This window comes from Lottia gigantea (assembly GCF_000327385.1).
Source record: "Lottia gigantea unplaced genomic scaffold LOTGIsca_90, whole genome shotgun sequence".
Classification (NCBI taxonomy): domain Eukaryota; kingdom Metazoa; phylum Mollusca; class Gastropoda; family Lottiidae; genus Lottia; species Lottia gigantea.
This window is the reverse complement of record NW_008710951.1, coordinates 135,704-152,096: the sequence shown is the minus strand read 5'-3', so window position 1 is coordinate 152,096 and position 16,393 is coordinate 135,704. Positions and strand designations below refer to the sequence as shown.

The 16,393-nt window shown below is 30.7% G+C and overlaps 1 protein-coding gene across 1 annotated transcript; it reads right to left on the bottom strand.

Annotated features, from left to right (window-relative positions):
- Nucleotides 1-2,621: 2,621 nt before the first annotated feature.
- Nucleotides 2,622-12,195, bottom strand: LOTGIDRAFT_169847 (hypothetical protein; the record flags this gene model as incomplete). The annotated part of the gene is made up of 5 exons (XM_009068471.1): nt 2,622-2,666; nt 4,194-4,346; nt 6,685-6,828; nt 8,160-8,245; nt 12,090-12,195. The coding sequence occupies 5 exons, from the start codon at nt 12,193-12,195 to the stop codon at nt 2,622-2,624; spliced, it is 534 nt and encodes a 177-aa protein (XP_009066719.1).
- Nucleotides 12,196-16,393: the final 4,198 nt, after the last annotated feature.

The window sequence follows — 16,393 nt, the reverse complement described above, 5'->3', positions numbered from 1 at the left end:
TATCTGTAGCAGTCTTTGCCAAACCAAATTTTGACGAATTTTCCTGAGTTCAAATGTCTCATCATGAATTTGACTTTATATGTATGTGTGTTCAAGTGAAAGGAGTAGTTTTAGCTTTTATTTGCATGATTCTGCCTTAAATAAGTCGTTCCTCGAATTCCAGGTAACTGGCTTATATGATTACAAAATCAGAATCATACATTCCATATGGCTGTTGGCAGGAAATTGGCATGGCGCTAACAAAGACTGTTCTGACGTGAGCACAACAGATATAAAGTCTTTTTGATTTTAAAGCTTATTCAAGTACTATATAAATAATCTGTTAATCTGTGAATATTTGATACAGATTAGTATTGAATGCAGCATATAAACTTTGGTTACAATACTTCAATTTAATATCATGATATTCTTCTCATAATACAAGTGATCATTGAATATATAGAAACACAATAGAAATATTCTTGAGCAATGTCCACCTGCTAAAACTTAAACTTTAATACCATCTTTGTCTAGTCTTCTGATTTGACATGGAATTTCAATCTAATATTCAATTGACACACTAGTTTGATAAGTGCTAAACCATCTTTGTTTAACTTTCTTCATGTTAATATTTCCTGATTATTTTCACAATATGAAAACTTTTACTAGAAATAATAAAACATGTTAATCTCATCTTCACACCTTGTTTCTGAGACACTGAAAGCTAAGTTCATAATGCAGATTAAAACATCCATTGAAAAGATGGCGACATCATATGAAGGAATAGCCTATGTGATATTAAAAAAAACACTTGATCAATAGCGAGAAAATGGGCATAAAATTGCCATTTCTCAAAAATATGTGAGGGTAAACTCACATCTGAAAATATTGTTTAAAACTTAATCAACTCTGATTCTAATGTTGTCAAATATGATAAGTTTTGAGTTGGTGGGATTGGAGAAGGACATCACAAGATGGAGATTTTACTGACTCAAGTCCATAGTAACTTTTTAAAATCAATTGCAAAATGAAGATCCTTATATTCAAAATAACATATAAAACAAGGATTTGGGCTACACCTTGGATATTTTCATCTAATCTTAATCCCTGCATGAAGCAATTGTTTACAAATCTACCAAATCAAATAAATACCAACCCCTAAATATCTTGATTGATCCTAATGTACTGTTTATCTTAGCCCTTTAATGATGTTTTCAATCTTAATCCATAGACATCCTTTCAAAGATTTAATCTGTTCTAATCCTTTCAGTGATACAGAGGGTATCTAATACTGGTGGCTGTTGGTAAAGAGATAGATGTCATCTGCTAGGTAATTAGGTGACATGGGTTTGAATCTGCCTCTATGTAATCAAACTTCTGATACGATTCTGAAAGTCTTCAGGTCACATAATCCTCAACCTCCAAGAACAAATTCTTATTCCATTGACTTTAGACAGTTTGTTTAAATTGATAATAATAACGGACTCTCAGAGGCAGCAGTGACTAATGACAGCGTGATTAATATCTGCATCAGGTATGTAAATATGTGTCAGAAAACACCTTGTCCAGTCTAAGCATTCAAAACACCTTTTTGTTTCAATTTATGAGAATTGGACATCAGATTTTAAATTTGGAAAATTCTGAAATTTAGTTTTATCAGGAAATATTTAAATATGTATGTAACTTCATCAAAGACCTTGGTATGGGATCCACAGTTCTTCGATGACGCCTGAGGCCTGTTTACGAGCAGGTTTATGAGCATGAAAAAAAGTTTACATCCTACTTTACAGTATGCAATGACAGAAAAGTTACTAGGAAAGTCGCAATAGCCTACAGGATTGTTTTGTTTTCCAACTGTAGAAAGATCCTTTAAGGGATTGTAAAGAGGTTTTCTACATTTTTTATGCATATTTCGGAGACACTGTTAGCATCAATTTGCATCATTCCAATTTTCAATCAAAGGTTTGTGGTTCCTGCAATTCTACTAAAACTAAGTGTTTGATGACGTCACCCCAGCGAAATTTTCTTATTTCACATTAGACCTTTGCAGGGGGTCTTGTTTACACAGAGCCTTATTTAACTGTCACATCTGTCATGTTTTTTATAAATAATTTATGAAATATTATAAATCAAGTTATTTAAGAGTAGCTATCTACTTAGATAATTTATTTGTTTAAATAACTTGAGATGAATTTAAAACCTGTTTTTTAAACTGTAATCATGTAGTAGGAGTAAGGTAGAACACGTTGACCTAGCAATATGATTCATAAACAAAATAACATGAAAACACATCAATATACATAACTAGGACATGATTCACTTCAATAAACTTTAACCAATCAAATAATAATATTGCTATCATAAAATCAGAAACACCTGATGAAGCAGAAATTAAAATAATGAAATGAAATGTATGAAATTTTGCACCATGTGGGCTAATGAAGACGGCAACGCCATGCAGGGTACAATGAGGGAAATTTTGCCAGGACATCGGCATTAGCCTGCTCTTTTTCGATTTCCAACTGTCGAGGGATCTTCAAAATGCACAGCCTGTAGCACACAGGGCCTCGCTTTATATTCCCATCCAAATGACTAGACGCTTTTTCCATGACAGAAATTGAGAAATAAACGAAAAAATATGATTATAATGCAGATTGTTGTTGACAAAGTACAAGAAAAATTGGAAACTACAAAAAATAACAATTTTCATTAGATGAAATATAATTTCAAAAACCTGAACCAATAATATTGTGAAATGCTAAAAAATAAAATTTCCATGCCACAAAATATCGAATACATGAAGAAAATTGTTGAAGACAACAAAAACTCACACCAAAAGAATATTTGTCAGATACATGGAAATATTATAGAATTAGGTTGTCAAAATGAATTTATTTCAGATTTGGATAGCTTGCAGCACTGATATTAGTATTCAGGACATTAATGACAAAAGTTAATTCAAAATGTCTTCCGAGGTCTATTGCTACAAGCTGGTTTTTATTTTTCATGTCCAAAAGTTTCAAATGTTGGCATTTCAAAACAGTCTAATTCTTGATGTCCAATCTGTCAAGAACCAATCTCAATGTTACCAATTCTTAATTTGTTTGTGTTTTGAAAAAGAAACAAGATTCATGATGGGGTCCCTTTAACCTATATGATATATCATTAATTTCTTTTGATTTGCCACATGATTAGTAACCATGTCGTCAATGAATCAAAACATCAAAAAATATCAAAAAAATACACAAATAGGATTAGTCGTGAATATATATTACCTCCCTGACAGGAGAGTTTTGCGTAACTAGACTTGTGGTCGGTAAATATTAAAATCTGAAGGTTACTAGGTGTAAGAGAGAATGATGGATGGATGGTAATATTATACTTTTCTCATATCTTGTTAGTCATAATCTTGTAGCTGCTTAATTTACAACAGCCTTTTAGGTTTCAGAGAGGGGGGTGGGGGGAATTGAAATCCAACAATTCAAGGAAATATTTAGAGCAAATGAGTTACAGCCTTAGTAATTTGTCTCACCTCAAACAACAGTGTCTGGTAATTGAAAATAAAATTTGTAACTGAGTCGTCTACAAGATTTATGTAACCCAGTGGATGTAGCAGCATATTTATAAGTATGATTCAATGAGGCAATATTCCAAAGCTTTGTACATATTAGTGAATATTGAAACATTATATATATATCAATGCTGTTAAAAAGTACTGTTTTTATTGATTTAGTTTTATTGCTGTTATGCCCTGTTAATGATAAGATTTTTGTTTGAAACATTATGCAGGTGATTTAGTTTTAAAAGTTTTTGTCATTAGATTCATTACTCTGCACTGTTTATAACTGACTTCTGCTGCTATAAAATTGGTTATTTTGCTGTATTGTATGTGTTTTTGAACTGTAAAATAGATACTTTGAAAGCAAAGTACACTTTTGAGGTATGTGAATATGTAAGTTTGTATACTGATGTATAATTGTTACAGTAGCCATTAAATATGTATCAGGTTAAACTGATAATGATATATTCAGGAATGGAGAAATATTTAGAAACCTTTCATTGCTACAGTACCATGAACAATTTCGCATCATGTTTTTGTCTTTTGAATTGAAGTTAGCTTTCAGGTTTTCCCATAATCGGTGTGATTTTGAATTTTTATAAATAGTTTACTCCATTTCTGAATGCTGTATCAAAATGAAGAAAAAGAAACTGACCTTTATCTGTGGACTGAATAAATTACTTAGTTTATTCTGAGACTTGATTTTCTTGCCTTCACTGAATCCAAGAGTTCCTCCAGGACTGATGGAGGAAGCATAAAACGTATCATCAATGGATAAATTACTTCTTTTATTTCCACGTAAACTTCCCTACAAATAAATAAATTACATTTAAGATTACAGTCATCATGTTTAAGATACACAAGATAAAAGTAATGTAGTCTGTAAGCTATCACCAGAAAAGTGGATTTACCTCCCTTGTATAGGTTCAATTGAATTGTCCTTCTTGAAATAGACATCATGCTACATCTTCTTTTATGCAATTAGAAATGAGGTTTAATTCCACAATGGATTAATGAGAAATGTGCTAAAATTTACTAAATTAAAACATTCAGACCATATATTTACATAAATAGTAAATTATTTACAAGCACACAAAGACTGTAATACATTAAACTATAATGTGACTCAAATATATGTACAACAGATCTTGTCAAAATAAAACTTTCATAGACTAATATTTAGTAATGAATGTAAAAAATTGAAAACAACACCTAATATTATGATAGACAAAAGACACAAAGAATAAACTGAAATAAAAATATTTTTAACATCTAAAAAGTTCCTCTAAATGATGATAATATTTGATCACACAACTTTGTGCTACTACATTACACTCAGAAATTAATTAGTTTTCATCCACACTAATAACAGACTATAAATAAGACTATTAGAACCACAGCTCATTTTTTGTAGCAGATTGTGCCAAAAATGGCAAATTGTGCTGCCTGCTTTAGAGAATTATGAGATCTAAATAAATTCTTATTGGAGTAATATCACATACAGGGAAAATTGTTTGTTGGGATATTTCTTGCCAGGAAAATTGTTTTTTTTGATATTTCTTGCTAGGAAAATTGTTTGTTGGGATATTTCTTGCTGGGAAGATTGTTTGTTGGGATATTTCTTGCTGGGAAGATTATTTGTTGGGATATTTCTTGCTAGGAAAATTGTTTGTTGGGATATTTCTTGATGGGAAGATTGTTTGTTGGGGTATATCTTGCTATCTTGCTAGGAAGATTGTTTGTTGGGATATTTCTTGCTAGGAAAATTGTTTGTTGGGATATTCTTGATGGGAAGATTGTTTGTTGGGATATAACTTGCAATCTTGCTAGGAAGATTGTTTGTTGGGATATTTCTTGATAGGAAGATTTTATGTTGGGGTATTTCTTGCTGGGAAGATTGTTTGTTTGGGGTATTTCTTGCTGGGAAGATTATTTGTTGGGATATTTCTTGCTAGGAAGATTGTTTGTTTGGAGTATTTCTTGCTAGGAAGATTGTTTGTTGGGATATTTCTTGCTGGGAAGATTGTTTGTTGGGATATTTCTTGCTAGGAAGATTGTTTGTTGGGGTATTTCTTGCTGGGAAGATTGTTTGTTGGGATATTTCTTGCTAGGAAGATTGTTTGTCGGGATATTTCTTGCTAGGAAATTTTTTTTTTTTGATATTTCTTGCTAGGAAAATTGTTTGTTGGGATATTTCTTGCTGGGAAGATAGTTTCTTGGGGTATATCTTGCTAGGAAACTTGTTTGATGGGATATTTCTTGATGGAAAGATTGTTTGTAGGGATATTTCTTGATGGGAAGATTGTTTGTAGGGGATATTTCTTGATAGGAAGATTGTTTGTAGGGATATTTCTTAATGGGAAGATTGTTTGTAGGGATATTTCTTGATGGAAAGATTGTTTGTTGGGATATTTTTTGATGGGAAAATTGTTTTTTGGGATATTTCTTGATGGTAAGATTGTTTGCTGGGATATTTCTTGATGGGAAGATTGTTTGTTGGGATATTTCTTGATGGGAAGATTGTTTGTTGCCATATTGTTTGTTTGGAATATTTCTTAATGGGAACATTTCTTGCTGGGGACATTTTATTTTTAGGAATATTGCATGATGGAAACATTGCTTGTTCTGAACATACATAGGAATACTGCTAGTTATAGGTAAAACTATGAGTGATACATTGCATGCTTTGGCAATTGTGTATTGAGACCATAGTTTGTTAATGATTTTTATCATGTTTACAACAGTATGAATAGAGTTTAAGACTTCTTAATGAATGATCAAGACGTGACATGAATTCTAATCACTGAAAGAAATTACACTAATACGTATATTCATACATAAATTCCCAATATTAAACCCCAAAATAAAATTGTACCCAAAAACTTCCCACCTCAAAATAAATACCATATTTAAAATATACCATAAAATAAAAAAATAAAAAAGAAATAAAATTTAGTAAGTGGAAATGTTACAGAAAAAATGGAAAAATATTAACTGAGCATATTTAGCTGGGAGGGAAAAAAAAAGTCTGAAGATTTTACAAAAGGAAAAGGGATTATGGTAAAATAATTAATGATAGAATAACAAAACATATTAATCATGCTTCTACAAGGATTTACTACGGGTAGCGGCATTTTCAGACTTACAAAAGTGTCATCAGGGAATTTCACCCCGGAGTTGCCATCATTTTTAGAGAAGAAAGGCAACTGTAGAGAACCTCTCCTCTGCCGAGCTGTTGGAGGTTCTAAAAATGTTGGCACAGTAATGGCAGATTCACGTCTTGCAGTTCGCTAAATAAAAAATTAAAATGCTGCATAAAAAATGAAATAAGGTATAGCTTTATCAAAGGCTAAAAAAGAAAAAAAATTATCTTCATCTACTTGCCATAAAATTTCAGAAAGCAAAAAGTTTATAATTGCTTTATAAAATAAAATTCTGTGAATGCTACAAGGGATTCAATTAGGTTTCCCAGCGTTTCCATGTGTATTAAGGACACAAAATTTTTCTGGTACACCATTCTGATATAGGGTAGTGAACTTAAAATCTTCCATAATACACACAGAAAAGCTTGATAACCACTTTGAATCCCTTTAATTATGAAATATGAAATGTAAAATTCAATATGACATGTGGACTATAACTTTATAAACATTTTAATCTACAAATTGCTCTCTTTAATTCATCTCTTCCATCATTTTATCATTTTGACAACTAAAATATCTTTTTAATCAGCTTATATAAAAATCAATAAATGTTACAAATATTCTAAGCGAGTCAGCAAAAATAACCTTGTGTTTGTAGAAATAAGCTTAATTTCTTCTACATGCACCAGGGAATAGCAAAGATTGTTGCTTAGCAAAATACGCAATTAGCAAATCTGGAGCAAGAGAGATAAGATATGAAATGGAATTTTCATGCTAATGTTTTTGAAGAATGGAAATTGGGAATTTAGAAGATTAGACTTTCTTTATAAGCTAAATATAAGAAAATTATCCACCTCAAAATATCTAGCTGATAAAGCAGTACCTATGCCTAATATTGCAATGCAAGCTGCCAACTGGTGTTTGATTTTTTCCTCTCAAAGTATATATAATGTAGATCAATAGTCTTTATGCACATTCAGAGATAATTGAAGCACTGGCATGACCATCTACAAAATGTCAAGCTATTACGAACCTTGTCTTATACCTTGATTGCAATAATCACCTTCCTTGCATTATGGAAGTTTGTACAAGAAGCAATTTTGGATTGTATGAAGTTAATACAGCCCATAAAACCCCCTAGACAGAAAGGCTGTACACATAATTCACAGATTTCTGTTGAAGACTCTGATTTGTTGTATTTGCTAGCGTATAATCCAATCAAATCACTTGATTTACAAACTTCCATGATAAAAGAATGGTGACTATTGCAGGTATAAGTACAAAGTTCATTATAGCTTGACATTTTGAAGATGTGACATGACAGACTGACTTCATTACCATATTAACCTGGTCTGGTTTCAGGCCATTATTGCTCTTTTTATTACTAGAAGTGCATAGAAATTGACCTACTGTAATATATCAAGCCTAACACCTTTCTTGATAATATAATTTTCAGAAGAAATCAATCTGTAACTTACCCCAGCTGATTTGGAAGGTTTACTACTTGATTTGTTGCCATTGTTTGAGCGGTTTTGTTTGGAGCTGAACACATCTAGATCTTTCTCTGAAATTAGATTGATCAAATTCATCAAACATGATATTAAATATTATGTGTCTCTTTCCTATTTTCAAAGACTTCTCTCTGCCTGTATCTAATTCAAATGTGAAGAAATGATTGTATCGTGTAAAATATTTTGAGATTTATGCTGAAAACTTATTTGTATAAGTTTTTTCAAACAAAATGGCAAAATGAATGATTTAATTTACACCCTAAATGGTCTCATGAGCAGCATTTCTTGTTACCAACATTTCCTGAGTTAATTCAACACCATCCAGATAAGCAACCTTTAGAGACTTGATATGTCTATAATCAATTTTATATCATATAATATCAGGTCTCAGAGAAGAGAACTGTGATATCCAACACATAACATACTAGTGTCCAATATACAGATTGTTGTACACATTGGTAGTTTGTAAGTTTAACCCTATTTGAAGAATGATTGACTCATTGTTTTTCTTCATGTTAGTTACTATTTACTAAATGGCTAATAAGTACTAATAGTTTGGAGAGTTTGTACACAGACTACATGTATTGAGGTAATCAGTATAATAAGAGTTATAGGTGGGGCATGGTGTCATTCTTTAATAATACTTGAACACATTTACTATTTGCTGAAAGTCTTATTGGTACTTTTCGATAACAGCGAGTGGCTTAAGAAAGGACAATAATGAGGGTTGGGTCAGTAATTGTCTTGACAGAGTGGACAATAATGACCATTGTTCTTTCCAGGTAAATCAATATGGCCGATGTTACGAGTATGTACCAAAAGTCACTCTGACAAATGTCAAACCAGTGGGAGTAAACACAATTACAAATATGTTTTGGTTCTATTCTGGTCACAGTGCACAGTAGAATCATATACTCTCATATACACGCACAAACACAAAATAAATACACAGAATAAATGGCACCTAATTAAGTTAATACAAAGAAACAGTTTTATGTACAGCTAATGAAATGAAATGTCACACACTTTATTTGAGTAATCAAAATTGATGTTTGACTTCTTTTTTGCACCTCATTGGGTGAATGGATTTTATGAGACCTGTTTTACATCTATTTCTAAACCTGTTTTAAAATCAAAACCACTTGATACACTTGGCAAAAGTTCATCAACTCAAATCATTATATTCAATATGGTCAACAGAGAACTGTCAAAATCCACAACAAGATATTCCAAAACTGCCAAATCCAATATAACCACAGATACCTTAAATTTCTCATATCATTGAGAAATGTGGTTAAAATGTCCAATTGACACTCTCTTTTCAACTTCTGACCCAATTAAAACATCAAAATCTAATATATACTGCTTTACAACTGGATCAATTGATCCACTTGATCAAAACCAACAGAAAAACATGGTGGTTTCTCACCCTCCATCTATTCACTCATAGTCATGTTTTTATCAACATCAATTTTAAAATGTCATGTGACTTGATAGATCTCCAAAACTTTCACAAAAATCTTCCACAAAAAATCTTTCAAAAAATCCTTATAAAAAAAATCTTTTAAAAAAAATCTTTTAAACAAAATCATTCACAAAAAATCTTCCACAAAAAATCTTTCAAAAAATCCTTATAAAAAAAATCTTTTAAACAAAATCTTTCACAAAAAAATCTTTAAAAAAAATCTTTCACAAAAAAGCTTTTAGAAAAATCTTTCATGAAAAATCTTTCAAAAAAAATCTATGTTCCATTTACAAATTCTTGTTACTTACATCTATTTGTTCATTAAATAACATTTTGGACGGAATGAAATAAATGGACAGGGATCTATTTTGTATTGCATGATATTTTCATTGAATGTTAACTTCATGTTAAATGTTTACTCTTCTAATTTAGCTAATAATGAGATAAACTGGTATTTTTCCAAGTCATTAGAACACCTCTACTTTCTATTCATATACGTATTAACATTTTCATTTTCATAAATAAAATGAAGAGAACCCATCTTTAAGCTTGAGTTTCAGATCAATTCAAAGATGTACAAAAAACACTAAATTTCTTTCACTGAGAATTTTTATGCACATCAATTTGAAGATTTCCTTTTCAATCCTAAAATCATTAAATTCATCAAAATCTTTTGTTGCCAATATCTATTCCAATGTAAATGTTCAGTGATTTTTAAGATGAATTTTGAAATTTTAAAGGGATTTTTTTTATCTGTATCGAGGATAGTGATAGCATCAATTTGCACCACTCCAATTTTCAATCAGTTGTCTGTGGTTCCACTAAAACTAAGTGTTTGATGACGTCACTAATCGCAGAGGAACTTATGTGATAAAGAATATTTTGCAATTAGTGACGTCATCAAACACTTAGTTTTAGTGGAATAGCAAGAGCTACAGAAGTCTGATTGAAAATTGGAATGGTACAAATTGATGCTATTAATGTCCCTGATACACATAAAAAATAAAGAAAACCTCTTTACAATCCCTTTAAGTCTTTTCCATCCTATATAAGGCTTTAAATTTCTTTCAAACTTTCTGAACAGTTATTTTACATTACAACAGAGAAACTCTTTTTCACACTATTACTTTCAAACTTTGGCTATATCTGAATTCTTTATTTAAACTTTGAATCTATTTTTTAATCCTATACATACTCTTAAATTTGTGACATTTCTTACACGGTATTTTTATATACCAACGTTTCCATTCTACATAGCAGACATTACAAAACTACCGTTCTTTCTTTGTGAAATGTTTTATAATATAAGACTATATTTGATTCACAAATGGAATTTCCCAGTAGAAATGACAATCAGCAAATAAAGTTTTCGTTTTCATCCATGTCAATCGATTTCACTAGAAAATAGATTGAAAACTCCGCAAATTTCAACCCATGAAGAAATTCTGCCATTTTATTTGAAGATAGAAAGAAAACTGTGTTGAGTTAGAGATTAGCTATTTTCAAATTTCATTGAATTCTTTTACATCAAAACATTGTCATTGATGTGGAAGTTGGGTTTTAAGATTTCTATGATTTGCTTCAATACTGTCACAAACATCATTATAACACAAGATTATCTTAATTTAATCAAATAAAAGTTAGTTTGGTGAATTTAAAGGAACGATACTTAATAATACGTAATATGTGCCCACATTCATTAATAACATTTTGCTTTTGTAATTCTGATAAATTCTTATACTACATCTATTTTTCAAGGCATGTCATGCAAGTTATCTGTCTTGCAGAGAAAACCATCAAATTCTCAAGCAAAACATTGTCTAAAAATTTTCAATTTCAAACTGTTGAGGGATTTTTAATGTGTGCAGCCTGTAACACTCTAAGCCTCAGGGAATGGCAACCATTGAATTTTGCAAAAGTTTGTCTTCTGGCTTATTGACTAATGATAAAATATTAGTTCAGTTGTACCAGGTCTTGTTCAATCTCCAAAAACTAATACACATGTCCTCAAGTTTATATTTACTGGATACACAATGCTCAAGGTGCACATATTTGTTGGTGGATATCAGCACATAGTTATTGGCTAAAAATAGTATCAAACAAATAGATATGAGTTCTACCAATTTCTGAATTTTGATTTTGTTACTAATGAACCCATCATACCAAATGTCAAAAAAGTTATAAATAGTTCAAATAGAGTCTCAACGAGTATGACTGTGTTTTCATCAACAATTTCAATGGTAATCTTCCTATTTAAGAGAAACATAACGTCTGATGTCAAAAAGCCAATTTCTTTTGTTAATGCTGAAACAAGAGAAAATTCAACATGTCCTAATAGCCCATATTGTAGCCTGACATTTGTAGCCTTAAAACGGACATGACTGGCAGTTGGAGTCAAATCAGTATCCAAGATATAAAACTAAAACACAAACCTAGTTCAAGTAATCTTGATGGATAATCAAAAGATTTGCTGCGATGTGTTTTTTTCTTGAATGAGCTGACTTTAATAATGAGGTCCTCTGTATTTCTACTGAACATTTTAAAATTAAATTCACCACATATCTTTTCCTGTTGCACATTACGACACTCTGTATTCACATTCAACAATATACTTATCCCATAAAAATAATATCATATTAGTTACAGCTGATGAGAATTCATTTGTTATAAATTCTGTTATAAATTCTGAAATATATCCTCAATTTTGTCACTAGATACTTCTTTTCATTAAGTTAAAACGCTTTAAATGTGAAACTGTAGGGTGCAAAAACACAAATCTTAAGCCATAGCAAAATTCATAAGTCTCACTCCATTGATATAAATCCTTATGTTCATTCAAATGAAGAGTTTGTAAAAGAGGTAAAAACACATTAGTTTCACATTTAAATTTGAAAGTCAGAACTATTTCTCACACATAAAATTCATGAAAATTTCAATGAGACCCATATACTTGTCATAATTTCTTAATTCTAAGTCCTTTATATACACATATCCAAGCTATAAAGAGCTTTAAACTTATAACAAAATTTAAAGCATCACAACTTTTAGGTCCTAGAAAGTGTAACACTAACTCAATGTAAATGACACTTTTCAAAGTACAGTAAATTATGTTCAGAATCTATACAGAATGTCTGTTATAATTATAAGGTTTGTGAGAGAACACCCAATGACGGTCAAAAACTTCCTTGCCACATTTTTACCAACTGAATAATTGTGTCAATATGAATAACTATTTATATATACAGATATTCAGGTGGTTGAAAAAAAATGTCGACCAGTTCAAATTTCGATATCCAGTCAAAACAGGGCGGGCTATAAACTCATTATTGATAAGATATGCAAATATTGAATAGTGTTTCAGACAATTCAAAGTGAGAGAGGGTTTGTGTTTAAATGCAGTTATCATTTATTATTTGAAATAGAACAGTTGAATTACAAATTAGTAAGTTAGATAAATGCATTTTTATCATTATATTCTCTTATAACTTAAGTTATCATGGTTTTTTTCCGATAAGGTATCAGACCAAATTCCAAAATTTGAGAACTTGCGCTTTTTTATGAACACATTTTGATGAACACTTTTTGATGAACACTTTTTGATGCTCACAAATGGATGAACATATATTGAGAAAGTACATTAAAGTAACTGAATGCAAGAAAGTATATAGTAAACAAAGATACACCTAAAATAATTATACAGCAATTTAGCCATTAGTGATCTAGCTCTCTTAACAGGGTGCATTGACATCTTCACTTGAAGAGTGGTGTCAGGTGCCCACAAGCCTGAACATACCCTTCTGTATTGCTAGCATTACAAACAACACAATTACTGCCAAAAATATATACAAATTTAATGCTTTTTTTTTTAAGCCACCCAAATTTTTTTTATATCTATATTTACAATTTATTTAAATAGAAAGTCAACAGTAGCCACTAGTAATCATGACAGGTTTTCTTTATCTTTCTTTAAAGCAACACAACAAAACAATTTATATCATTTGTCAGTGATATCTAGGGAGGCAGGGAAAACATATTTGTGGTATGTCAGGGGTGTGACTAAGGGTCAAAAATTCTTCATCACTAATTGAAAATAATCCATAGTAAATAATATTTAGAGCTCAATATATGGTCCACTCTATAACTGTACTTTATAGGGGCAGATGTGCCATTTTTTTTACTAATCATACCTTAGTCTCAGAAACGGGAATTTTTTTAATTAGCCATCAATAATAGTGTTCATAGCTCAAATTTGATCCTTCAAATCCATGTCCAGAATTATCTGCATTTGAAAGTTAAAAAGAAGAGTCGTCTTATTTTGAGACACTACCATTTATAGAAAAAACATCTATAGAAATAGGTAAAGAAATTCATAGTTTGAGATATTTTTGAAGGAATTATTCGATTTTCGTACATTTCTAGTACTTCTGAAGACTATTTATTGACAAATACAAAGACAAAAACGCCTTTCTTAAAATAGTCGCAATACATAATGTAATACAATTTGAATATTAGTATGAAAAAGCCCAGTCATCAACAACCTTGAATATTTGAATAGCTCTTTAAAATAGAAGTTTAACTAAGTGCTATATATTATAAGGTTCTATTGATATTGTTATTCATTTCACACTAAAAGTTAATATATGACATGATAACATAATATTTATTATACCTTGAAATATATTCAGGTCAAACACCTGAAGGAAATGGTAGGGGAAATAACTCTCTAGGAGGTCTCATTAAGCTTTCACTGTTAGGCACATTGACCAGGGAGGTATTTTTTTACCAGCCTAACTTACTGGAGAAAGAAACAAGAAAAAGAAAGAAACAATTATATTTTCTTTTTACATGGAGAAGACAATAAGTTTATGAGGTCTACCAGCTGGTCCTTGGGCAAGTCTCTTAGCATTACTCCTTCCCTGATTAAACCAAATCCAACTGGGAACCAACTGGAATAATGAAGAAAGATGACTTATTCAAGGTCATCAGATTTTCAAACGCCATTCAAGTTAAGAACCCACGACCATCATTTGATGTTACCAAACAAATGAAGTCATAGATTTCAAATGTGCTACCACTCATCTTGAGATATATAAATCTGATTGAACACCATCAATGATTGATAATGATATTGGTCAAAGAGCAAGTTTCAATCAAGAATTTGATAGTGTAGAGTTGTTTGATATAGATATTAGTCAATCTGTATAGTATTACAGGATATATATAATATTTAAGATGATTAAAATGTTCGTAGAATTTGATAACAAGAGTCATGAGGCAGATATCACATGCTTTCTCATTCTTAGAATTTCATTATCAATATTATCTAGATGGTCTTATTTTCAATCACTTTCTCAATAATACTATTAACTGTTAACCTTGTTTATATGCATCTCTTTGACCTAAGTGAATCAATGTTTAAACCATGTCCCCTTGTTGATAAATATTTTGGACTTGTATCACTATATCTCTAAATGGGGCAGTGAATTTTAACCAATCATAACTACATTTTCATTTCAAAGTGGTTGCCCATACAGATACAGTATAATTCATGAGTTTTGTTCATGTGTTTAATTTACAAAACAAAGCATATGTAGAGGCATTTTTGACTGGCATGACTTGTCACATGGCTTCATGAATATTCCTTTCCTAGCTCGTAATTAAAGCAGATTTCAGAAATGAAATGAAATGAATGGAGTTTTACGTCCTACTTTTCTGCACCATGTGGGCTAATGTAGACGGAAAGCAGATTTCAGAAGTAGTAACTTTAAATCATTAGATAAGATTATTATCAAATTTGATGCCATTTGTCTTGTAACAATAAATGTAAACCCTTCAATCAGATTGACTGGTTTGTCTTTAAGTCTGTTAAGCTTCCTATCTTATCAGAGAAAAAGAAAAGAAAAATAAGTTATCAAATAAAAAATGTTTCAAATCTTAACTTGCATGTTATTTCCTGTTTATCTGATAACTGAATGTTTACAACAGATATCAAAATCTACATTTTAGAAAATCATAGTAGAAAGATATGATAAAGCTAGACTTGGATAAAGGGTTACAAATTTGTATTTGTCAGTTACAACTGACTTCTATAATTGTAAGCTGTTTAGGACAATCTTGTCATATTTAAATGTGTCTGTAAGCATAACCTTAATTATTACTACATTTTATATGATAAAATTACATCAAAGTGACATGGCACTAACTAAAGCTTATAACATTTGCAGGCACATTAACTTATGCTGCTGTCCTGGTAAAATTTCCCTCATTGCACCCTGGATGGCGTTGCCTGTCTTCATGTGATGTGTTTTAGGTTCTTTTCTGATATTTTCATCAATATTTTGATCATTTTCCAACAAAAAATAGTTCACTATAGAAGAAGTAATAGTAATACACCAAACCACAAGATTGTAGAAAAATACAGCAACTATCTTACCTGTATCTGGTTTAACATAGAAAAATGTGATCATAGAAGTCTGATAACTGGCACAGATATTAAACATCATGTTTTTAAGATTACGATATTGTATATTCATTACAGTAATATTAACATCATTTCCATTTCAACAGTTGTCTACCTTTAAAATCCTTTCAGACACGAAACACGAAATAAGGATTTTAAACAGAATGGATACTAATTGCTGTATATTCTGTAATTATAGATCACAGATTGTTATTTGATTACCTCTGTAAATAGTATCTATGGATAATTTTTTTTCGCTTAATTCGTTGTTATTGC